The sequence below is a fragment of the Solea senegalensis genome, linkage group LG16 (assembly GCF_019176455.1).
Source record: "Solea senegalensis isolate Sse05_10M linkage group LG16, IFAPA_SoseM_1, whole genome shotgun sequence".
In the NCBI taxonomy this organism is placed as follows: domain Eukaryota; kingdom Metazoa; phylum Chordata; class Actinopteri; order Pleuronectiformes; family Soleidae; genus Solea; species Solea senegalensis.
Genome location: NC_058036.1, coordinates 995,432 through 1,020,077, shown reverse-complemented (window position 1 = coordinate 1,020,077; position 24,646 = coordinate 995,432). Strand labels below are relative to the sequence as shown.

At 45.6% G+C, this 24,646-nt stretch overlaps 1 protein-coding gene and 1 long non-coding RNA gene across 3 annotated transcripts; one reads left to right on the top strand and one right to left on the bottom strand.

The window, feature by feature from the left end:
* Positions 1-513: 513 nt before the first annotated feature.
* Positions 514-6,152, bottom strand: LOC122783381. 2 transcript variants are annotated; one of them, XR_006362043.1, is made up of 3 exons: positions 6,026-6,152; positions 4,774-4,931; positions 514-1,469 (listed from the first exon to the last, which is right to left on the bottom strand). It is a non-coding gene; the product is annotated as an uncharacterized LOC122783381 (long non-coding RNA). The 2 variants fall into 2 exon arrangements; XR_006362042.1 differs by lacking the exon at positions 6,026-6,152 and adding an exon at positions 5,369-5,423.
* On the top strand, positions 5,980-24,418 carry prkd1 (protein kinase D1). The gene is given in 22 exon segments (XM_044048129.1): positions 5,980-6,316; positions 11,554-11,692; positions 14,940-15,071; positions 15,145-15,314; positions 16,070-16,093; positions 16,195-16,405; positions 16,771-16,848; positions 16,928-17,129; positions 17,195-17,318; positions 17,410-17,487; positions 17,567-17,731; positions 17,807-17,918; positions 18,458-18,493; positions 18,496-18,509; positions 21,034-21,106; positions 21,392-21,498; positions 21,864-22,025; positions 22,123-22,221; positions 22,595-22,755; positions 22,847-22,953; positions 23,658-23,743; positions 24,100-24,418. Coding segments are annotated over 22 exon segments (2,766 nt in total). The 5' UTR covers positions 5,980-6,043; the 3' UTR covers positions 24,313-24,418.
* The last annotated feature ends 228 nt before the right edge of the window (positions 24,419-24,646 follow it).

The window sequence follows — 24,646 nt, the reverse complement described above, 5'->3', positions numbered from 1 at the left end:
GTAGCCATAACCCAGAGGCGCGCGCACACACACACACACACACACACACACACACACACACACACACACACACACACACACACACACACTTATGAATATCAGGGTGAAAATGACACCCGTTCCTTCATGCTAGCTGTTTCCCTGGTGAGTTTTATGTAAATATTGACGAGTGCCGACGCCTGCAGCCGCGCGGCGGTGCAGGAGCTGTCAGCTTTCATGTTTCATTTCCTCCGACATATGTCGATGAACAACGAGATGGACCTGTGCTGTAAAAGATGACACGCCTTCTACGTGACTTTATCTTGTGCTGGAACCTGTCGACTTACTTTAGCGTCGCGCGAGGAGACGACAAAAACCTCTGCTTTCATTTCTCTGGTCCAAGTACAAACATTCAGAGTCCTTCGTTTCTGATTCTACGCAACATGAACAAACAAAAGCATGACAAAGAGACATAAGACAAGCACGGAGAGACACACAACAACTGGACAGAGGGACACACAACAACTGGAAAGAGACATAATAAAATAAATAGAAAGAGACACAAAAGGACCTTGTCAAGGTGAAATTACTTCAATAAAAAAAGGCAAAAAAGACACAAGACAACCACAATGAGACACATATCAACCACAAAGAGACACATATCAACCACAATGAGACAGAATACCTTTACAAACAGAGAAACCTAAACAACCACAAAGAGAATATTCTAACCATTGTTGGTCTAAATATTCTCTTTATGGTTTGTGAACAGGTTAACAATCCATAAGAACAGAGAGTATTTCATTATATGTTAAAACTATAATAATAATAATATTTAAATGAAACTATAAACCAGATTAAAGTGGACTACAGTGAGTTAGTCCCAGATGTTCTCCAGGACGTCGTCGTCTCGTCATCTTTTGCAGCGTGGAGCAGGAGACGGCGGCGCGGCGCACAGAGGCGACAGCCTCACAGATGATTAAATAAAGACTGTTTGGTAATTTATTCCAAAGTGTTGCAGTGGAACATATGTGGTGTTTCTCCTGAGGAGGCCTTTTGTTACCAACTCGTTAATATATGTTAAAAATAACAGGCGAGCTTTCTCACTCACATACTTGACACAATGATTTCTTACTTTAATACCTTATGTTTTATTATTAAATCAAATGAATCTGCTGTCTATCATTCAGCTCTATTCTTTTTTCATGTGACGGTGTGGACGCCAAAATCTCCACATGGATTAACAAAAAAATAAAAACACAAAAGACCAAAATACAGTGTCCTCTGACAGCTTATTGCTGTTAATATAAACGCCTGGTCAGTCAGTGTGTGCATGTGTGCTACCCGGGTAGTATGTGTGTTGCTCCAGGTGCACTCTCCGTGAAGACGAGGCGAGTGGAGAATACTGGGTCCTCTCAAATCCCGGCCCGTCTCGGACGGAAACCCTGGTCGCAATCAACGCTGTCCACTCGATGTAGATTCAGCAACTTCTGCCATAGCACAACATAAAGTTAACGAACAATCATCAATTTCTGTACAAAATAATGAGCAACTGTATCATGAGACATTAAAAACCTGTCTTTTCTAAATCATGTTACACAAATTCATTGTCATTTCTAACCAATCGTGCCTCTCGTTCACATTTACAAACTTCAATCATTTCACAATGAACTAAAACACATTATTTACATGAAACAAATCCGGGGGGAAACATGCACGTGCACATGTCATGACGTTTAGCGCGCGCGCACGCAGCCACTTAAACTCGACAACATTGAACATGGCGTCCGGAAGTGACGCAGCGAAAATCGCCGCTATTCACGTCAACTAATCACCGAAAACCGAGCACATCGACTCGTTACGGCATTTCTATAATATTTATGGTCGACTCCCATTGTTTTTTTATATAGCGAAAACAAAAGTTCAACATTCCACATTTAAAACGAACTGAAAATGTGAGTAGCGGTTAGCAACTTAGCATAGCAACCCAATAACTCACCGGAGTGCTCAGTAGTTCAAACAAAAGACAGCAACTGCTCCGGTCGCCGCTGTCCTGGAACCCTGTCGTGACAACTCACAAACACAAACACACTTGTGTGTCTGTGACAATAAAACTGCACTTCTTCCAGAAAGTGTTAATAATCCTGCTCGGTGGTAGCATCAGCACAGTAGCGTCTCTCTCTCTCTCTCTCTCTCTCTCTCTCTCCCAGCATGCAATGCACGCATCCCTAGATTTCCTTCATTGAATGTGTATGGCGCGCCCTCGTGTGTTCACACAAAGCAACTACAACCATACACAGCTCCCTCCACACATTCCAACACAAAAAACGAATTATTTCACACAAAACCATCAATAAAATACAGTAATAAAACCAATTGTATTTACAAACGCGACAAAACAACGACATTTCTTCAGCGGGTAAATATCGTAAACATTTACTGTAACATCGGAATGTTTTATCATAAAAAAAAGACACAAAACAACCACAAAGAGACAAAAACAGACAAACAATGACCACGTGTTGGGGGTGTGTGAGTATTAAGTCATCCCAGCGTCGACCTGGTGACCCTTGAACCGGCTGACACCACGCGTTCTCTGCTGCCTGACACGCCTCTCAGCTGTGAGCCACTCCCACCGGCATGTACCGCCACCCGATGGTGAAAGTGGGATACTGCAGGACCTCGACGCGCAAGTGTACCAGGGCCTTCAGTCGTCAAGCACAGTAAAGCAAACTCTGGAATGGCCGCCATGTTAGGACGCGCTCCGTCGTCGCTCTGTCGCGTCTCGTTCCACACGGTCGTTTGTCGTCTGAAACTTTAACAATGGCGTGTTTACCTGGACCAACTGTAACATGCTGGAGGTGTGGCCTGTGACCTGTGACCTGCAGACGCGTTTGGCGCTCTCCCTGTGGCTCCCGCCACCAGCCCCTCCCACCGCTGCCCGCTCTCACTACACTGTTGTACCTCGCCGCGCGCCGGCGTCGGCAAACTTTCCCTCAAAACATTTGCACAACAAGACACAACAACGACACGGAGTTTACTGGGAAGAGACGGCGGCTTTTTAGCACTTTCACTCACTCACACACACACACACACACACACACACACCCCACAGTGACGGGAATCACACCCACAGAGGGAGGAAGGCTGTAAAACTGTAACCACGGGTGGTGGGTGTCAAATCTGTCTCTGTGCGAGTGCGAGTGTGTGTGTGTGTGTGTGTGTGTGTGTGTGTTTGAGGACAAACACTCTGATGTGTAAAAGTCAGACGTTTTAAAACAACAGTGCGTTTAATGATTTACAGGTTAAATAAACACGCGCGTCTTTAATGTTGTTATATTTCTGAGCCACAGTGATCACACGTGACGGCTGTACTGGCCCTTTAAGGCTATTCTAACAGGAAAAAGGGACTTTGTGAGGTATAATCTGCCAAATATTAGCAGCGTGAATGAAACCAAGTCATTCTGAGGCAGAAATAATGTTACAGTTCACTTTTTAGCAAGTGGAAACTAACATGTTATGGGTTGCATTTCCATCTCAAAGATGAGCGACTTGGTGTGTGAAATATTCCCCTCATGAGTGATATCAGGACGTTTTGAGGCAGAATAAAACCTTTATGTTAATAAGAAGGAGCTGGGATCACTTTTTGGCAAGTGCAAAAGTGCACGTTATGGATTGTACTGCATTATCTATCGTTTCATCTTTGTGTTTCCTGTTTATTTTGTTATGACGTGAAAGAGGTTTTTAAAATAGTTTCTTCCTCAATTTAAAGTGAAAAAACAAACAAACTATATATATATAAATATAATAGACGTCAAACTAATCACACACACACACAGTCACACAGTTAAAGACTCACTTACACACAAATGTTTGATTTGCACACACATGAGTTCAACCAACACTAGGATGGAAACACGGGTCATGTGATCAGGTCATGTGATCAGCAGCTGCTGGTCTCATGTCCCTGGAGACACTGGTGGACACAGGACTGAGACGACAGATCAGACTGTGTCTCTGCTGAAGCTGCTGATCTTCATACTGTCTGTCTCTCTGTCTGTCTGACTGTCTCTCTCTGTGTCTGTCTCATGAATCGTCCTCTGCTGTGACTCAGCGTTGGTCGTTGTTCTGTTTTAACACATGAAACTATAAATAAGGATGAAAAGTGGGCGGATCCACAGGGAGCTGAGCTCATGAATCACTGACAGGAAAAACAAGCCGGTGGACGCTGAGGACGCTGAGGACGCAGTGGACGCAGTGGACGCTATGAACACATTCATCTCTTTAGATTGGACAATTTTAGAAAAGGTGAAGCGAACTGATGAAGGACAGGATTATTGTCTGACTTCACTTCCTGTGTCCTTCATACAGGACACACGGCACCTGCTAATCCCCAAGATTATGACAACAATAATAATAATAACAATAATAATAATAATCTGTGAGAAAGCCTGGATTACGACATTTAAAGCTGCAGCATGTAACTTTGTAACCTCCCGAAAAATGAAAGGGTGCCGGATTAGACAGCGTCAGCGAGATTAGACGGCGTCAACGAGTAAATTTTTTACGTGACCAAAACATTATTCGTGTCACAAAAGCAGGTTTTTTATGTGACCACAATTGTTTTGAAAAACGTAACTGATTCTAAATATGATGTCACTAAAAAGAACGACGTTATTGATGTTATTATGATTTATATGACACACATGTGCTTACACTGCCCCCTGTATGGAACCAGCCGGAGCTGCAGCGTTACTAAGGTAATGTTTAAGAAGAAACTTAAGGGAAACTCACCCCACGACGACTGTCGGAGCGTTCGTGTCACCCGGTGACACTCCCCATGCTGCACACAGGAAGTGATTTGTTTCAACAGCAACAGTGAGACAACCATCAGCAGCAGGGGGCGCTCACACGACAGTCAGCGGTTACCATGGAGACGTGGCGTACTGCACCTACAATGAAACCATATATAATAAACGTGTTATTAACATTTATGATTGATATTAACAGCTGTTTGTTCTTTTGTGTGAGTCTGAACACACACGCACGCACACACACACACACACACATATGCCACGAGTCTGGCATCATCCTTTGGAATAAATGGAAGTAAATGGAGGCAAGGTTGAAGCGTGGGAGGACTGTGTGTGTGTGTGTGTGTGTGTGTGTGTGCCTGTGTGTGCGTGTGTGTTCAAGAGTGTGTATCCTAGCAACCAGCACACTTCACTCTGTGTTTGAGCCGACAGCAGCATCACAGAAGCAACAGGTAGAAAGAAAGACACAGACAGACAGACTGAAAGAGAGAGAGACAGACAGACAGATAAGAATGTGTCCGTGAAAATAACTTCCTTCCTTTCCTCTCCACCACATCCTTCCTGACTTTACTCACTCCCATCCGTTTCCTCCTTGCTTCCTCCCTTACTTCCTCCATCTCCTCTCTTCTTGTTTCTTCACCTCTTCTGCCCTCTTGTTCCCTCTCCTCTTCTCTCCTGCCCTCTTGTTTCCTCTCCTCTTCTCTCCTGCCCTCTTGTTCCCTCTCCTCTTCTCTCCTGCCCTCTTGTTTCCTCTCCTCTCCTTGTTCCCTCTCCTCCCCTCTTGTTTCCTCTCCTCTCTCTTGTTGACCATCACTCTTGTCTCTGTTCCTCTCCACATCATCATGTCTCCTCGTCTCAGACTCGTCCTTGTTTGAGGAAACTCTTGTTTCTGACCTCTTCCTCCTGGACTCCCCCCCCTCTTGACCCCTCTCTCCCTCTCTCTGTGAGTGTCCCTCTCCCTCCCCCTCACCCCTCTCTCTCACCCCTCCTGTGTCTCTGTCTCCCCTCTCTCCTCCTCTCTGTGAGTGTCCTCTCTCTCTCTCTCTCTCCCTGTGTCTCTGTCTCCCCCTCTCCACTCTCTCTCTCTCTCTCTCTCTCCCTGTGTCTCTGTCTCTCTCTCCATCTCTCTCTCTCTCTCTCTCTCTCTCTCTCTCTCTCTCTCTCTCTCTCTCTCTCCTCCCTCTCTGATCGTCGTGCACAGTTTTCTTGGCAGCAGCAGCTTCTGAAATCACCGGGGAGAAAAGGTTCACATGAGCGCGCCTCCGCTGATCCGTGCGCCCAGTCCGCTCCCCTTTTCAGGGGGGAACAACAACAGCAACACCGGCACCGGAACCAGCGCCGGAACCGGCACCGGAGGAGGCGGCGGCGGCGGCGGGGGAGGAGGAGGAGGAGGAGGTGCTGGTGCTGGTGTGCTCTCCTTCCACATCCAGATCGGTCTGAGCCGGGAGCCGGTGCTGCTGGACGCCGCAGACCTGAGCCTGAGTCAGGTCCGGGAGGTGGCGTGTTCCATCGTGGACCAGAAGGTAAGAAAAGAAAAGAAAAGAAAAGAAAAGAAAAGAAAAGAAAAGTTTCCTCAGTGAAGTAGCGCAGGGCTCAGCTGTAAAGGGACAATTCCTAAAACTGTCACGGCGCCATTTTTGAAAACAGGAAGTTGGAAACAGGAAGCCTGTCCGCAGCTGTCAATCAATCCTGTGAACGTGAAACATAGTTCACAAAAGAAGCAGAAACGATGATGTCACGTGACTGTTCACCCTCTCATGACTTTATAACTTTCACTTTCCACATGTGATGAGAAGCTGAGGTTTCATCCATCTTCATCATCCTCTCACCCTCTCATCATAGCTTTTTACTTCTCTTCCTCTCTCTCTCCACCTCTAGGCTAACGTAGCTAGCATGTTTTATAAAGCGAATGACATGTTGCTAACATTAAACAAACGAGTGAAGCTAGTGATGTAGTGCTAATGTTTGCTAATTCTCTGTTGTCCTGATCAATGGCGCTGACCTAGCCACCTTCGCTAACTTAACAGAATGTGTTGCTAATGTCAGGTGACTATTGCTAACTTATCATTCTTTTTCTTTGTGGATGAATGAATGAATGCATCAGCTGTTCGTTTTTATGTGTCTGTTTATGGTCTGTCCGCCTCCAGTGGGTCACTGTGTCAGTCACATGATCATTGTCTCGGCTGAAAACACTGAGTCCTTTGTCGTCGCACATGAACGCGAGTCACGTGCTGAAATGAACGGATGAATCGGATTCTGTGTTTGTGATCTGATCCAAGTTTGTCGGCACGTTTTTCGCAGTTCTTTGGAGAAACTACCTCATCTAGAAAACACGTGTTGTTAGCCATGTTAGCTAATTAGCGGTTAGCTAAGTCAGAACCCAAACTCAAGACTGTTTCAAATGGAAACACACACACAGTCAATAACATGTATATAGATGTTTCAGAGCCACAGGCGATGATGCCGTCGCTATAGCGACACTCACTGTCATCCTGTCACTGGACAATTTAACCTTTGTGATTGGCTGAACTCTGGTGTGACACCATGACGACCTTAATGTGACACAGATCAGCTGATCAACCCGAGGTCAACAAGGTCATCAGCGCTGCTCTGCCTGTGTGTGTCTGTCTGTGTGTGTGTGTCTGTCAGTGTAGCGGAGGTCCTTGCTTTACGAGGGCGGCTCACACAGACAAAGCAAACACAAAGAAGCGTTTTCACGTGTTTTTATTCACGTAAACTTCAATATCGACAGATTTAATCACTAAATGATTGTTATTTTCTCTGGTTTCTGCTTCATGAACTGAGCTGAACTGAGAAGCACTTGCTAATGAAGCTACACTGACACACACACACACACACACTGTTACTGTGAATGTGCTCTCTCTCTCTCTCTCTCTCTTGCTCACTCTTGAAAATCAGAACAAATTCCAATACATTTTCATATTTTTTTGTTTAATTAAAAGTTTTATCACTCATTTCATCAGATTTGATTCCCTTTTTCTCTTATTATGACTTATGTAGTAAATCAGTATCAATCAGTATCAGTATTGATCAGCATCGATCAGCACCAATTACGATCAGTATCGGTCCGTGTGAGTATCAGTATTGGTATCGATCAGTATCGATCAATATCATTCAGTATCAGGATCGTCAGTATAAGTATCGATCAGTGTCATCAGTATCAATCAGTATCGATCAATATCGGTCAGTATCAGGATCGTCAGTATCGATCAGTATTGTCAGTATCAGTATCGGTACGTATAAGTATCATTAGTATCGATCAATATAGGTCAGTATTGTCAGTATAAGTATTGATCAGTATCATCAGTATCTCACAAACGACACCCAGTAACTGTGTGAGACACTGAGCGTGACCTCGCTGTTGCTGCGTCTGTTTTTTCTCCTCACTCACTCACTCACTCACTTGTCTTTATCTCACTGTGAGACAGACTTTTATAAACCACTCACTCTCCCACACCAAAGTCCATAGAGAAAATCAGTGATTTTGACATCACACACACACACACTGCTGCCTCCATCACTAAGTTCAAATGTCTTATTTTGCCAGTTCGGCATTTGGAAATCTTTATTCAGATTAACATCAGTGACACAAAGTGACCACACGAGGCAGCAGAGGACCAGCAGCTCCTGTGTCCCTGCAGCTAAACTCACTGATTCTCTCTCTGGACTTTGGTGTGTGAGAGTGAGTGGTTTATGAACTAAAAGGTAGATAATCTTAGATTGAGTATCTTGTTCAGTGGGTTAGATTATGTTCTTTCCTCAGCAGCAGGGGGCGCTCACAGTATGTGTGTGTGTGTGTGTGTCAGAGCCTCATAAAACCACACTTTACACTTCAGATCTGAGTCATTTAGTCTCGATCATAAGAATTAGACTCTGGGTCCAGATGTGGATGAAGCGGGGACTAGGACAGGATTACGAGTGACTGATGGGATTAAAACACAACAATAAAACAATTCCCCCCCATTGATGCCACTGATCTATCGGTGTGCGATGTCAACAAGGAGATATCGAACAACAAGCTAGTGAGAGACACACACACACACACACACACACACACGAGAATAAGAACAGCAGGTCACCTCCACACACCTCAGCGACACCTGTGTGACCGCTCACTCATGCAACATTAACACTCAAATGCACCAAAAACTGATTTCAGGTCACGTGTGTGTGTGTGTGTGTGTGTGTGTGTGTGTGTGTGTGTGTGAAAGCCCATGTGTTTCAACATTTACTTAGAAACTTTCCACAGCAGCAACTTCAAAGGTTTCTCTTCTTCTTGCTGAAAGTGTGATGGAGCTGAACCTTCTACGTCTAAATAACGGTTATGTTTGAAGTCAAGTCCTAACAAAGTCTACAAAGTCTTTATCTCACTGTTAGACGGACGTTTGTAAACCACACACACACACACACACACACACACACACACACACACACACACACACAAAGGTTGTTGGTCCTCTCTGCTGCCTCGTGTGGTCACTTTTATGTCACTGAGGTCAATCTGAACAAAGGATTTTTAAATGCCAAACTCACAAATGAACACATTAGAACTTAGTGATGGAGGCAGCAGTGGATCAACTACTCCTGTGTGTGTGATGTTAAAATCACTGATCTTCTCTATGGGCTTTGGTGTGGGAGAGTGAGTGTGAGTGAGTGTGTGTGTGTGTGTGTGTGTGTGTGTGTGTGTGGGAGTGGTTTACAGACGTTGTAGATTTACACTGATTTGATTCCACGAGTTAAAGTTTTTGAAGTCTTTGAGTCTCTGTCCAAAAACACGGAACTATCCCTTTAAATTTGTGGAGTGAACGTTAAAGTGTCTGTTTCCTCTCAGCTCGTCTGACGTCCATGTGTCTCTGGACCAAGACTGGACAGAGGAAGCGTTTGACGAGTTTCTGTTGAGTCACAATTGAAGTGAGAGAGAGGGAGGGAGGGAGGGAGGGAGAGAGGGAGGGAGAGAGATATGAAAAAGAGGATGGAGGAAAATGGTGAAGATGAAAGACCGAGAACAATGACACACACACACATCTGTTCTCTTGTGCTCCATTCAGTGTGTGTGTGTGTGTGTGTGTGTGTGTGTGTGTGTGTGTGTGTGTGTCTCATAATGGCCCTCAGAAGGACACTTCACAGCCGCAATCATCATCAGTTGCCAGGCAACAAGACGGAACTGCTACTGACAGAAACACAGCTTTATTATTACTGATAGAGAGGCATAGGTGTGTGTGTGTGTGTGTGTGTGTGTGTGTGTGTGTGTGTGCGCGCAGTCAAGGTCATTTCTCGGAGAACAAAACAGCCTGTGGAAAGTGTTCAGTGTGTACTGCAGCTCAGGACCGTACCATTCACTGGACCGTACCATTGTTCACATCAGAGATAAAAACCCTTGTGAGTCACGATGGTTCCACGGTCCAAGTCAGTTTTTTTATTTTAAGAACTGTGAATCACTGTGAGCGCCCCCTACAGCACAACATGGAGGCTCAGTCTTCATCTGTGTCACATGATCACGTCTTTATCTCACTGTGAGACGCACACGCACACGCGCACACACACACACACACACACCTCTGATTTTGTCACTTCAGATTCAGATTGACGTCAGTGACACACAGTGACCACACGACAGTGTTTGCTTTGATGTTTAGAAGATTTCTTTTTATTTCTTTTTATTTAATTGCCGGTAAGATCACAAAGACACCAACATGAACGTGTGTGTGTGTGTGTGTGTGAATATTCATCAGCTCTCTGATTCCTTTCATCACAGTCTTTTGTCAAATACCCTCTCATCTGTTGGGGATGCACACGCACACACACACACGCACACACACACCCCTTTATAAATGGCATCATGCGACATGACCGGTCGTCATGGTGACAGTTCTCACTGCTCAGCTTTTCTTCTGCTCACATGTACAGTGATGATGAACGAGTGAATAACAAACACCAAACTCAGCACGGCTCACAAGAACACAATTTTGTGCTTTTATTCTGAAGGGCGATATCTGTGTCACTCTCTGCGTCTCCTGCATACTCACAATCCACCACTAGGGGTCTGAAAACATCGTCAACATGTCATTTCCTGCTGTTTGTTTGTTTGTTCACAGGAAGATGTTGCTGAAGTTGTTTTTTGATGAATGGATGAAAACTGAGAGGAAGAACAGTAACCTTTCAAAATAAAACACACAGAAAAAGACGTGACCAGTAATCATTACATGTGACGACAAGAAGCTAGCCTTCAGTATGTTGTCCCTGTGTGGACATGATGTTTGACATGTTCAACAAGACCAAGGCTTTCAGGGACAGAGACCAGGACAAGACCATTACTTTTAGGGACAGAGACCAAGAAGATACCAAGGTTTTTACGGACCATTACCAGGATAAGACCAAGGCTTTTAGGAACAAAGACCAATAAAAGATCACAAAAACAAACTGAGCAGCAAAAAAAGACCCAGGTTTTTAGGGCCTGGGACCAAGAAAAGACCAAAGACAAGACCACTACTTTTAGGAACAGAGACCAAGAGGAGTCCAAGACCTTTAGAGACCAAGATCAAGAAACGACCAAAGACCTTTAGGGACCAAGAACAGGACAAGACCCAGATTTTTATGGACAAGACAAGAGCAAGACCTTCAGGAACCAAGTCTTTTAAACGGTGTCTTGAGTTCTTCAGGACCTACACTCTGAGGGGGCGTGTCATCCGTCATTCAGTCCTTCTCGTCCAATCACGTCTCTTGTCTCTGTCCCCGTCAGTTACCCGAGTGCGGCTTCTATGGTTTGTACGAGAAGATCCTGCTGTTCCGTCATGACCCGGCGTCAGAGAACGTGCTGCAGCTGCTGCGCTCTGCGTCTCAGATCCAGGAGGGAGACCTGGTGGAGGCGGTCCTATCAGGTGAGCGTGACCTCATGGGTGGGAGGGGCTTAACACCATGTATATAGGCTGTTTCTCTTCTCCTTCCTTTGTCCACTTACATCTCTACATCTTCATCTTCTTCCTTCATTCACCAATTTCTTCTTCTTAAAGTTTTCAAGACCTAGACTTTTAGAGACCAACAAAAGATCAGGATTCTTAAGTGACCAAGACCAGGACCGAGACATGAAAAGACAATAACTCTGAGGAACCTAGACCAGGACAGGACCCAGACCTTAAGTCTTTTAGGGCCTGGGACCAACAAAAGACCAAGCCACTTAGGTACTGTAGCCAGGACAAGACCAAGGGTTATAGAGACTGATACTTTAGGGATCATCATTTTCCTCCTCACCCTCGTTCTCTTCTCCTTCACCTGAAAGTCTTCCTGTCCTTCTCTTCATTATTCATTATTCTCATTGACAATCTTCCTTACTCCTCCTCCTCCTCCTCCTCCGACACAGTAACAAACAGGAAATGAACCTGCGATGATGTCATAGGCAGCTCCAGCCAAGCGAGCTGATTGGTCACAACAACAACAACAAAAACAACATCCTGATGTTTCCTGGAAACAGATTTTATTCAGTGTGAATTTCACCAGGGACCGTTTTTTTTCTCCTGTTTGTGTTCATGTGGATTTAAGGTGTTTATAATTCACAAAAAAACAGTAAAGGATTGTGGGAATTTACACCTCTGATTATTTTCTATATTCAGTCACTTTCCTCTTCTCATCTATATAACCATATATCTATATTTCACAATATAAATCAATGTTTTTCTCTCTCACACCAAACCTCACAGAGAAAACCAGTGATTTTAGCTGCTGCTGCCTCGTGTGGTCACTTTATGTCACTGAGGTCAGTTTGAACAAAGGATTAGTCGAAGTCGAAGTGACAAAATCAGATCTCAATCAGATTTAAGCAAAGTCTACGTCAGTTTAAGTCTAAGGTGTCAAACTGGTGGCCCCCCAGTCAATGACATGTTGAGATCATGCTACAATAAAAACATGGCCCACAACCTCGTCTTCTTTTAAACACAGAGGTAATATAGAATACAGACAGAATATAATGCTAAACATGCTAAAAATTGCTAATGTTTTTCAACACTAATAAGAAGACATCGGTCATAATTATAACACGAAACAACGTTAAATGAAATCACATATATATGTTTGTCATTTTTGATATTATAGATTTATTTTGTCCCATATCAAAACAAGCACTTTTACTTTGAAAAAATCGTCAAGAAAAGCTTAACTGCCATATCATGATGGAATATTGTGTTTTAATTTCAAGTTCTTGCTACTGAACACTTAGTCCGGCCCCCTCTTGATCAGCCTAGAGGCTCATTTGAGTTTGACACCCCTGGTCTACGACATCTTAAGAACATGGTCACGTCTTTGTCTCACTGTGAGACAGACTTTTCCAACAGGAAACTGAAGTTTGTAAAGCACTCACTCTCCCACACCAAAGCCCACAGAGAAAACCAGTGATTTTAACATCACACACACACACACACTGCTGCCTCCATCGCTAAGTTTAAATGTCTTATTTTGTAAAAATCGGCTTTTAAAATCTTTCGTTCGCATCTACGTCAGTGACACAAAGTGACCACACGAGGCAGCAGAGGACCAGCAGCTAAAATCACTGATTTTCTCTGTGGGCTTTGCTTTAATGCTCCTAATTCCACCACAGAGTACACACACACACACACACACACAGAGTTTATGAAGCATATAATAACAGTTGTTCAGATTTCCTCACGTATGTTGGCCTCCAAACAAAAGCCATAAACAATAATTTGAATAAATGTTGGTAATTTCCTGCGGGCAGAATGAGTCTAATCAGAGACGCATTCTGCTGAGGACCACAGCGCACGTGTGTGTGTGTGTGTGTGTGTGTGTGTGTGTGTGTGTGAGAGAAGCAGCGGGAAAGATTCAAAAATAACACACACACACACACACAGAGGCAAAAATAAGAGAACTGGATGAAAAAAAACAACAACCCACAAAAGACGTCTCCCAAATTACCCATCATGCTTTGCCAGAAACACGAGCCAGCCAAACAAACACTTGAGACTCACTCTCACACACGTGAACTCGCTGTGTTGTTGTGATGTCATTTCCTGTCATCTCTTCTTGTTGTTTGTGTGTGTGAGCGTCTCTTTTCCACCTGTGCTTCACCTGCTCGGCTGCGTTTGCACTTCCTGTTCCTTCTGTCTGTTTCCTGTGTGTTCAGACTTTCTGATCCTTGTTTTTTTTGAGGGTCTGAACATGCCCCAGAACTCATGTGTTTCTGCGACCGCATCAGTCCTGGTGTTAATTTATGTCTGAAAGCGTGGAAAAATGGAAGTGGGTGGAGCTAAACTCTGAGGCGATTTTGGCGTGTTGGGAGCGATGGTATTTGAACACACTTGTCCTCGAGCTTTGGTGCGATCACAAGTAAGAGTTGAGGATCCAGTTGTTTTTATTTTCTCTATTTTCTTTTTTTTCTAATTTCTCAGAATTTACGCGTCTTTTATTTTTTCATTTTGTTAAAAAAAACAGGTCCTAATCCATAAAACAAAATTTAGCATTAGCGTTAGCATTTAAGCTAGCAGACTTTATCGCTAATGTGTTAGCATTTAAGTTAGCAGACTTTATTGCTAACACGCTAGCATTTAAGCTAGTGGCCTTTATAGCTGTGATGCTAATGTGCTAATAAACAGACTGAACCATCCACACCAACAAAGAGCCACTTATATATAGCCACTTTATATTCATATTTCATTTATTCTTCTCTGGGAACCCTCTGGGACCTCTTCATAGAACCCTCGGGTTTCAGACAATGACTTCCTGATTTAAAGGTCCACTGCACGTCTTGTTTTTGAAAGTGGACAAAATGTTTGTTTTTTTCATTTACTCACAGTATTGTTATTATTATTATTATTATTGTTGTTATTTTCCGGGAGCTCCGGCAGTTTGTTGCTCAGTGTCTCAGCGGGACGCCGCGGTGCTTCAGTGGAAAACCAGCTGAGTTTTTGTGTCAACAGCTGGTGGATGTTTGGGCTCAGATGGTCGTGATGACGGGCCTGGTTCCACCTGACACACACACACACACACACACACACAGAAGCAGCTGCTGCTCATCACTCGCGACCACTTTGACGTTATCATGGTTTCAGGACACGTCTGCGTCCACACTGAAACAGCTGAAAACACTGTGGTAAAATAATGTGGTCTTTTTGACTGCAGCGTCAGCCACAGTGGAGGACTTCCAGATCCGTCCACACTGTCTCTTTGTCCACTCGTACCGAGCGCCGACCTTCTGCGACCACTGTGGCGAGATGTTGTGGGGCCTCGTGCGACAGGGACTCAAGTGTGAAGGTACAGAAAACACAGTTCAGTTACATCATGGATGAAGTGTACTTGTCTCATCGTGTCCTCTCTCTGTGTCCAGGCTGCGGTCTGAACTATCACAAGCGCTGTGCCTTTAAGATCCCAAATAACTGCAGCGGCGTGAAGAGACGCCGACCGTCCAACGTGTCCCTGACTGGGGGACTGGTCAACATAGGGCGCCCCCTGTCTGCAGAGCCATCCCCGCCTCACTACACCGACGATGCTTTACTGGTCAGTCACGTCCTTTAAACACGACAACATTAACGTAAAACACAACGACGACATTAACGTTAAACACAACGACATTATGACACATTAACGTAACGATTAACGTATGACACGTCGACATTAACGTTAAACAACGACATTAACGCATGACAACATTAACGAAAACACAACAAACATTAACATAAAACATGACGCATTTTTGAACGTAAAAACATACATTAACGAAAACACAACGACATTAACGTTAAACACAACGACATTAACGCTAACGCAAAACACCAATTTACATTAACTAAAACACAACAACTATTAACGTTAAACACAACAACGACATTAACTTAAACATGACATTAACGCAACCAACGACATTAACGTAAACACATGACATTAACGAAAACATGACATTTAACGTAAAACACAACAATGACATTAACGTAAAAACATGACGACATTAACGAAAACACAACAATGACATGAACGTAAAACATGACGACATTAACGTAAAACACAACAATGACATTAGCGCAAAACATGACGACATTAACGTAAAACACAACAATGACATGAACGTAAAACACGACGACATTAACTTAAAACACAACAATGATTTATAGTTTTAGACTTAGTTGTGCAACAATTTCCTCTACGTTAACTCTTTTTTGTGCGACTAAATTGTACGTTATCTTGTGTCTTTGTCTCCCTGGGACATTTAAACCAGTTGTCTTCTTCCCTCTCTCTCTCTCTCTGTTGTTGTTTAGTCTCCAGTCAGTCCCAGCATGGAGGTATGTTCTACTCAGTTTTATTTGTGTTGAATTACTTCATGCTACAGTAAGTCTCCTCTCACTGCAGTGTGTGTGTGTGTGTGTGTGTGTTGTGGTCGCAGCAGAAGAACCAGTTGGAGTACTTCCCCGGCAGAGAACGTCGCTCCAGCTCCCAGTCGTACATCGGCCGTCCCATCGAACTGGACAAGATCCTGCTGTCAAAGGTCAAGGTTCCTCACACCTTCCTCATCCACTCGTACACTCGACCCACCGTCTGTCAGCACTGTAAGAAGCTGCTGAAAGGCCTGTTCAGACAAGGGCTGCAGTGTAAAGGTAAACCACTCACTCACTCACTCACTCACTCTCTCACACCAAAGTCCACAGAGAAAACCAGTGATTTTAACATCACACACACACACACACACACACACACACACACACACCCACACACACACACACACTGCTGCCTCCATCACTAACCTCTAATGTCTGATTGTGACAAACTTTGTTCAGATTGACATCAGTGACACAAAGTGACCACACGAGGCAGCAGAGGACCAGCAGCTACAATCACTGATCTTCTCTCTGGACTTGAGTCTCACAGTGGGACAAAGACGTGATCATGTGACGTTGTATAGATTTTATAAAGTGTCTCTCGTGGAATAAAAACACACCGTCGTCTCTTCTTCTTTTCGTAGATTGTAAATTTAACTGTCATAAACGATGTGCTGCCAAAGTGCCCAACAACTGCCTGGGGGAGGTGTCAAGAAATGGAGGCGGGTTTTAACACACACACACACACACACATGTGTAAACACACACACTAACATCCACACACTGATTCTTGTTCTCCAGAGCTTCTCAGTCCGGGGGCGGAGTCTGACGTGGTCATGGTGGAGGGTTGCCTGGACGACCACGACATGGACAGAGGCGGCGGCCTGTCGGACGACATGGACGATGCGCTGACCTCAGAGGGCGGCCTGCTGCTGGAGGCGGGGCCAAGTGACCTCTGTGACCTGCACGACCCCGACCTGGACGAGTCCAACCGAGCCATCAGGTACAACAAAGACACGCACACACGCACACACGCACAGGTGTTGACGTGTATACTGCCCCCTACAGTCCGTCCACCAGTAACAACATCCCTCTGATGAGAGTGGTGCAGTCGGTCAAACACACAAAGAGGAAGACGAGCAACGTGATGAAGGAGGGCTGGATGGTCCACTACACCAGCAAAGACACTCTGGTACCTACCTGTCTGTCTGTCTCTGTGTGTGTCTCACCTGTCTGTCTGTCTCTGTGTGTGCCTCACCTGTCTGTCTGTCTGTGTGTTTCAGAGGAAGAGACATTACTGGCGTCTGGACAGTAAATGCATCACGTTGTTTCAGAGCGACACAGGAAGTAAATATTACAAGGTAAACATGAACTTCCTCTCACTTTTATAACAATGCTGCAGTTATTCACACTCGTCCTCCCTGTCCTCCTCGTCCTCAGGACATCCCTCTGTCAGAGGTCCTGTCTCTTGAACCGGCCCAGAACGTCTCTCTTCTTCCTGATGGAGCTAACCCTCACTGCTTTGAAATCGCCACGGCGACGCTGGTTTACTACGTGGGAGAAAACCTGAGAGGCGACTCGACTGTGAGCGGCAGCAGCGTCCTGGTGAGCTGACCTCAGGTCACGTGACGTGACGTGACGTCATGTGACATCTTTGTTGTTTGGGTTGTGTGGCTCCAGGTGGGGGGCGTGGGCCAGGATGTGGCTCGGATGTGGGAGATGGCGATTCAACACGCTCTGATGCCGGCGGTTTCCACAGGAGTTTCCCACAGTTCACACCACAGTGGACACAGTGAGTCACCAGCTGATACACTTCATACCTTTAAAGGGACAGTTCAGGGTTTCATCACAACGTGATCACGTCTTTATCTCACGGTGAGACACACTCACTCTCCCACACCAAAGCCCACAGAGAAAATCACTGACTTTAACATCTCACACACACACACACAGGAGCTGCTGGTCCTCTGCTGCCTCGTGTGGTCACTTTGTGTCACTGATTTTAATCCAAATGAAGATTTTCAAAAGCCGAATTTTAGAAAATCAGACATTTGAACTTAGTGATGGAGGCAGCAGTGAAACAACACCTGTGTGTGTGTGTGTGTGTGTGTGTGAGTGATGTTAAAATCACTGATTTTCTCTGTGGACTTTGGTGTGAGAGAGAGTGAGTGTGTCTCACAGTGAATTAACTTAGTAACTTAGAGCATATACAGTATAGCTTGCTATCTTTTTGTGTGTGTGTGTGTGTGTGTATCTTGTATTGTGCGTGTGTGTGTGTTATTGATCTGAATATTTTGTGTTTTAAATCTTATCACTTTTGTGTCTCAACAGAAGAAATTTCCATCAGCATCTCTGTGTCCAACTGCCAGATCAAGAGAATGTGGTGAGTACACACACACACCACACACACACACACACACACACACACACACACACACACACACACACACACACACACTGCACTCACTCCCTCACTCACTCACTCACTCCCCGCACCCTGCACACACACTCACACACACACACACACACTCACACACACACACTCACACACTCACACACACACACACACACACACACACACACGCTCCTCACACTCACTCCACTCCACCACACACACACACACACTCGCTCACTCCTCACACACACACTCACTCCTCACTCCACTCTCACTCACTCACTCCACTCACCCACCCCACCCACACACACACTCCCACACACCCACACACACACACACACACACTCACTCCCCACCCACACACACTCTGCTCACTCCACACACACACACACACACACACACTCCCACCACACACTCACTCACTTTCCACTCCTCCTCCACTCACACACACCACACACACACACACACACACACACACACACACACACACACACACACACACACACTCACACACACACACACACTCACTCACACACACACACACACACACACACACACACACACACACACACACAGGAGTTGTTGATCCACTGCTGCCTCCATCACCAAGTTCAAATGTCTGATTTTGTCAATTCGGCATTAAAATATTTCATTTCTGTTGACCTCAGTGACACAGAGTGACCACACGAGGCAGCAGCAGACCAGCAGCTCCTGTGTCCCCGCAGCTAAAATCACTGGTTTTCTCTGTGGACTTTGGTGTGGGAGAGTGAGTGTTTTACAGACTTCTGTCTCACAGTGAGATAAAGTCACGTCTTTATCTCATGTTGTTAAAGACATCATAGACTGTATAGACTGAAGTAGATTATATCCTGTGATGTGGTTAAAGATGCTGTCGATGTAAGTACCTCTTACAGACCATAATATCACAAACTTCTTCTGTACACACAAACCCAGAAGAATGACTTCCTGTTTGGTTTAATTCACAAAGAATTCAAACGTCCACAAACTCTGTTCATGCGAAAGTTAGCGGCGGAGAACGCAGAGTTCCACGCAGACGTGTCCCTCACCGTCTCCAAGGTGAGCGCGTCTTCAAGCACCTGAAATGGAGATTACTGTGATTACTCACTCAGCCAAATGGTTTCCATGGCAACGGATGGTAATTAGGCAGCGAGCTGGCAGAGAGGGGGACGCAGGGAGGAGGTTCATAATATTGTATTTCTGTCCTCTTTGCTTGAGGTGTGAGATTAGGCTGTCAGCTGATGAGGGGGGAGGAAGACGTGATTGCAGACAAGTGAAGGAGAAAATATTTTGCACTTGTGGTGTCAAAGCTGTGGCAGATCACTGACGCTGTGTAGTCACACTCAGTGGGTGCACCGCACAAAAACAGCACCCTGACGGCTGCTGGAGCAGGTGATGAGCTCAGCGTTGGACTCGCTGAGGTTACGCCGTGTTTTCCCGTCTGACCTCACACGTTCATCAGCTGACCTGCAGCAGCTCCATCGTCACTTATTTATTCTGTCATCAACTCATGTTCAGGACTTTGTTTTGATCCTAAACTTCGTCTTCTGGAGTCTGCTGCGACATTTTAACATCACAGCTGTGATGGCTTCAAACCCGCAACCGTCATACTAACTAACCACAGAGCTAACTACAGGACTAACCACCACAGAGTTAACCACAGGACTAACTAACACAGAGTTAACCACAGGACTAACTAACCACAGAGCTAACTACAGGACTAACCACCACAGAGCTAACCACATGACTAACCACCACACAGGACTAACTAACCACAGAGCTAACTACAGGACTAACCACCACAGAGGTTAACCACAGGACTAACTACTAAGCCTACACCAACTAGGACTAACCACACTAAGAGCTAACCACAGGACTAACTAACCACAGAGCTAACCACAGGACTAACTAACCACAGAGCTAACTACAGGACTAACCACCACAGAGCTACACATAAAAATAAGCAACACAGCTAACCACAAATATAACAACAGTGCTAGTTGAAAAGGCTAATCTCATAGATAATCAGTGTCAACTACACATGGAGGTAACTAGAAAGTTAAGTTAAAATGGTGCTAAACTGATTTCCATTATAAATTGTACAAAAACACAAGATCCTATAGAAAACAAATAAACGCTGGATAAACGATGAACTCACTGAAGATAAAGTGACATTTGAAAGCATTATGAGACAGTGAGTCAGTGTCAGGTCTGTGTGTGTGTGTGTGTGTGTGTGTGTGTGAGAGACGTCCCCTGACAAATCAACTTATCACACACACACTTCATACCTCACATCACCGCCTGCAGACAAGAAGAGGTATTTAAATGACCTGCTAATTAATTCTTCAGACTTTTTAATGATAATAATGATAATATGTGTCATTTAGATGCTCTGTGAGAAGAGCTCGCGGTCCTGGACCTGGTCCTGGTCCTGGTCCTGGTTGAGTCCTTTCTCAAACCACAAGAAGAGACTGAACATCTTTGTGTTTTTCAGGACATCAACTCTGTGTATCAGATCTTCCCTGACGAGGTTCTGGGCTCAGGACAGTTCGGTATCGTCTACGGAGGTGAGTTTTAGTAGTTACTCCTACAAAATAAAACACATGTTTTTATGTTATCTTTAGTTTTAGTTGTTATTCCTACAAAATAAAACACATGTTTTCATGTTATCTTTAGTTTTAGTAGTTACTCCTACAAAATAAAACACATGTTTTTATGTTATCTTTAGTTTTAGTTGTTATTCCTACAAAATAAAACCGATGTTTTAATGTTATCTTTGGTTTTAGTTGCAAAATAAAACACATGTGATCTTTAGTTTTGTTGGTTAAATAAAATCCGACTTGTGTTTGTAGGTAAACACAGGAAGTCAGGCCGAGACGTCGCCATCAAGATCATCGACAAACTCCGATTCCCCACAAAACAAGAGAGTCAGCTGCGCAACGAGGTGGCCATCCTGCAGGTACACACACACTCACACACACACACACACACACACCTGGTGGCAGTGAGTGAGACTTCCTGTCGAGAACGACATCATTACCGTGACAACACTGTGGGGGTGTGACATCCATGTTATATCTCAGCGCTGCTCAAACTGAAGGAGCTGCTGCTGCAACACACACGCACACACACACGCACACGCACGCACACACACGCACCGCGTACCATTTCCTGCTGTAAAGTGTGTGTGTGTGCAGAGAAAAGCGGCCGCGTCTTCACTGAGAGTGAGCGTCTGTGTGTCAGGCTGCTCCTCGGCAGCAGGGGGCGCTCAGCGCTCAGTCAGAACTGACCCCGTTGAACCCATGTCTCACCTCCTCCACGCAGAGTCTGCACCACCCGGGCGTGGTCAACCTGGACTGCATGTTCGAGACGCCGGAGCGAGTGTTCGTCGTCATGGAGAAGCTCCACGGAGACATGCTGGAGATGATCCTGTCCAGTGAGAAAGGACGACTGCCCGAGAGGATCACCAAGTTCCTGGTCACGCAGGTGCAGCAGCACCACTACTGTCACCTGTGCTCGAGAGCGCCACCTGGCTGTCATCAACTCTTCTCCTAAACACTGTGTGTGTGTGTGTGATTTTTAGATCCTGGTCGCTCTGCGTCACCTTCACTTTAAGAACATCGTCCACTGTGACCTGAAACCCGAGAACGTTCTGCTCGCTTCTGCTGACTCTTTTCCACAGGTGTGTGTGTGTGTGTGTGTGTGTGGATCAGATTATTGTTAGTGAGATATTTATATGAATAATAATCCTGAATGAAAGCATTGTGCAGGCCGTGCCAGCAGGTGGCGCTCTGCCCTTGACTGAGTCTCTAATCTCGAGCAGTTCGGTGAATGTACGACAAAGTTACAGTTCAAATTCTCAAAAATTTTGCCGCTTGCCGTGGCCACGCCCCTTTTGAATCACCGTGGTCTGTGAGAGGTTTTCACCCAGTTTCGTGAACTTTGGGGGCGACTCCGTCTTGGCCTTGTCTTACCAGGTTTCACTCTTCCTAGCCATTCTTCCCCGTATTCGATGATACACATGTGAGCTTCTTGTGACCTTTGACCCGCCGCAGGTGAAACTCTGTGACTTTGGTTTCGCTCGGATCATCGGCGAGAAGTCGTTCAGGCGCTCGGTGGTGGGCACGCCGGCGTATCTGGCTCCAGAGGTTCTGAGGAACAAAGGCTACAACCGCTCTCTGGACATGTGGTCGGTCGGCGTCATCATCTACGTCAGGTCGCTCTTCATCTTCTTCTTCTTCGTCTGAGAAGATTTGAGGTGTGAGATGTAAACGGTGATGATCGTGTGTGTGTGTTTGCTGCTTCAGTCTCAGCGGGACGTTTCCCTTCAACGAGGACGAAGACATCAACGATCAGATCCAGAACGCGGCCTTCATGTATCCTCCTCACCCCTGGAAGAAGGTCTCAGTGGAAGGTGAGTGAAGTCTAAGCCGTCAGGACCACAGTCATGAGTGAGGGTCAGACTCCGCCCACAGATAAACTCCGCCCACAGATACACTCTCCATTTACTGCTCTGACTGTAGTTGGATGATGACGACACAGTTGACGTCATAACTCGTCACTGAACGGCCAACTGTAGATCAATATACTTCTTAAAGTTCCGAAATCTACTGAAAGTTCCTGTATTTTTTCTAATGTTTACAGTATAAACATCATCATCATTATTATTGTTATTATTACGATTATTTCTTCTTCGTTGGTAAAGTCGAAGCGTGAGCGTCGCAGTTGAACGTCAGAGCAGCTGTGGACAGACGGATGTCGCCCTCCGCAGACGTGAGAGGGACATTTGTCCAAGCTCTACGTCTCAGACAGACGGACAGACAGACGGGGGGTGGGGCTGGGGTCTATTCATGTGCATAATACCATGTGATGGGGGCCCCACAGACCTGAGGGGCCCGGCCTCTCAGAGCTGTTTGAGCTGCTGACCCCTGAAGAAATGTTAACATCATGTTAGCTTTGCTCATTAGCCCGACTGGCCTCTCACTGCAGGGGGCCAGGGGGGGGCGGTGGACAGGAGGGTGAACAACCCTCCATCCTCATCCTCATCCTCATCATCACTTGATCCTTCCTGCCTCCCTCCCTTGTCCTTGATTCCTTCTCTTCCCTCCGTCCTTGCAGCGATCGACCTGATCAACAACCTGCTGCAGGTGAAGATGAGGAAGAGATACAGTGTGGACAAGACACTCAGTCATCCCTGGTTACAGGTGAGACACGTCAGTACCTCCCCCTGCCAGCAGGGGCACCACAAGGACGTCTTTATCTCACTGTGAGACAGACTTTTAGAAACCACTCACTCTCCCACACCAAAGCCCACAGAGAACACCAGTGATTGTAGCTGCTGGTCCTCTGCTGCCTCGTGTGGTCACTTTGTTTCACTGAGTTAAGTCTAAATGAATCATTTCAAAAGCTGAATTTTACTAAGTGATGGCGGCAGCAGTGTGTGTGTGTGGAATGTTATAATCACTGATTTCCTCTATGGACTTTGGTGTGGGAGAGTGAGCGCTTTACAAACTTCAGTTTCCTTGTGACAGTAAACCAAACCTCATGTGAATGTTAATAGGACTACCAGATGTGGCTGGACCTGAGGAACCTGGAGACGCGCATGAACGAGCGCTACATCACACATGAGAGCGACGACCTGCGCTGGCATCACCACGCTCAGCTCAGCGGCCTCGACTACCCCAGCAGCCCCCGCGGCGGCAGACTCGGGTTAGAGCGGTACCAGGAACAGGAGGAGCTGGAGACGCTGAGCGAGAGGGTCAGTGAGCTGTGAGCTGTGAGCACCAGAGACACCAGGAACCAAGAGGAACCAAGAGGAACCAAGAGGAACCAAGAGGAACCAAGAGGAACCTGCTCCAAACACCAGAACCTGCTCCAAACACCAGAACCTGCTCCAAACACCGGAACTTGCTCCAAACATCAAAACCTGCTCCAAACATCAAAACCTGCCAAACACCAGAACCTGCTGCCAAATACCAGAAACTCCAAACACCAGAACCTGCTCCAAATACCAGAACCTTCAAACACCAGAACCTTCTTCAAACACCTCAACCTGCTCCAAACACCAGAACCATCTCCAAACATCAGAACCTGCTCCAAACATCAAA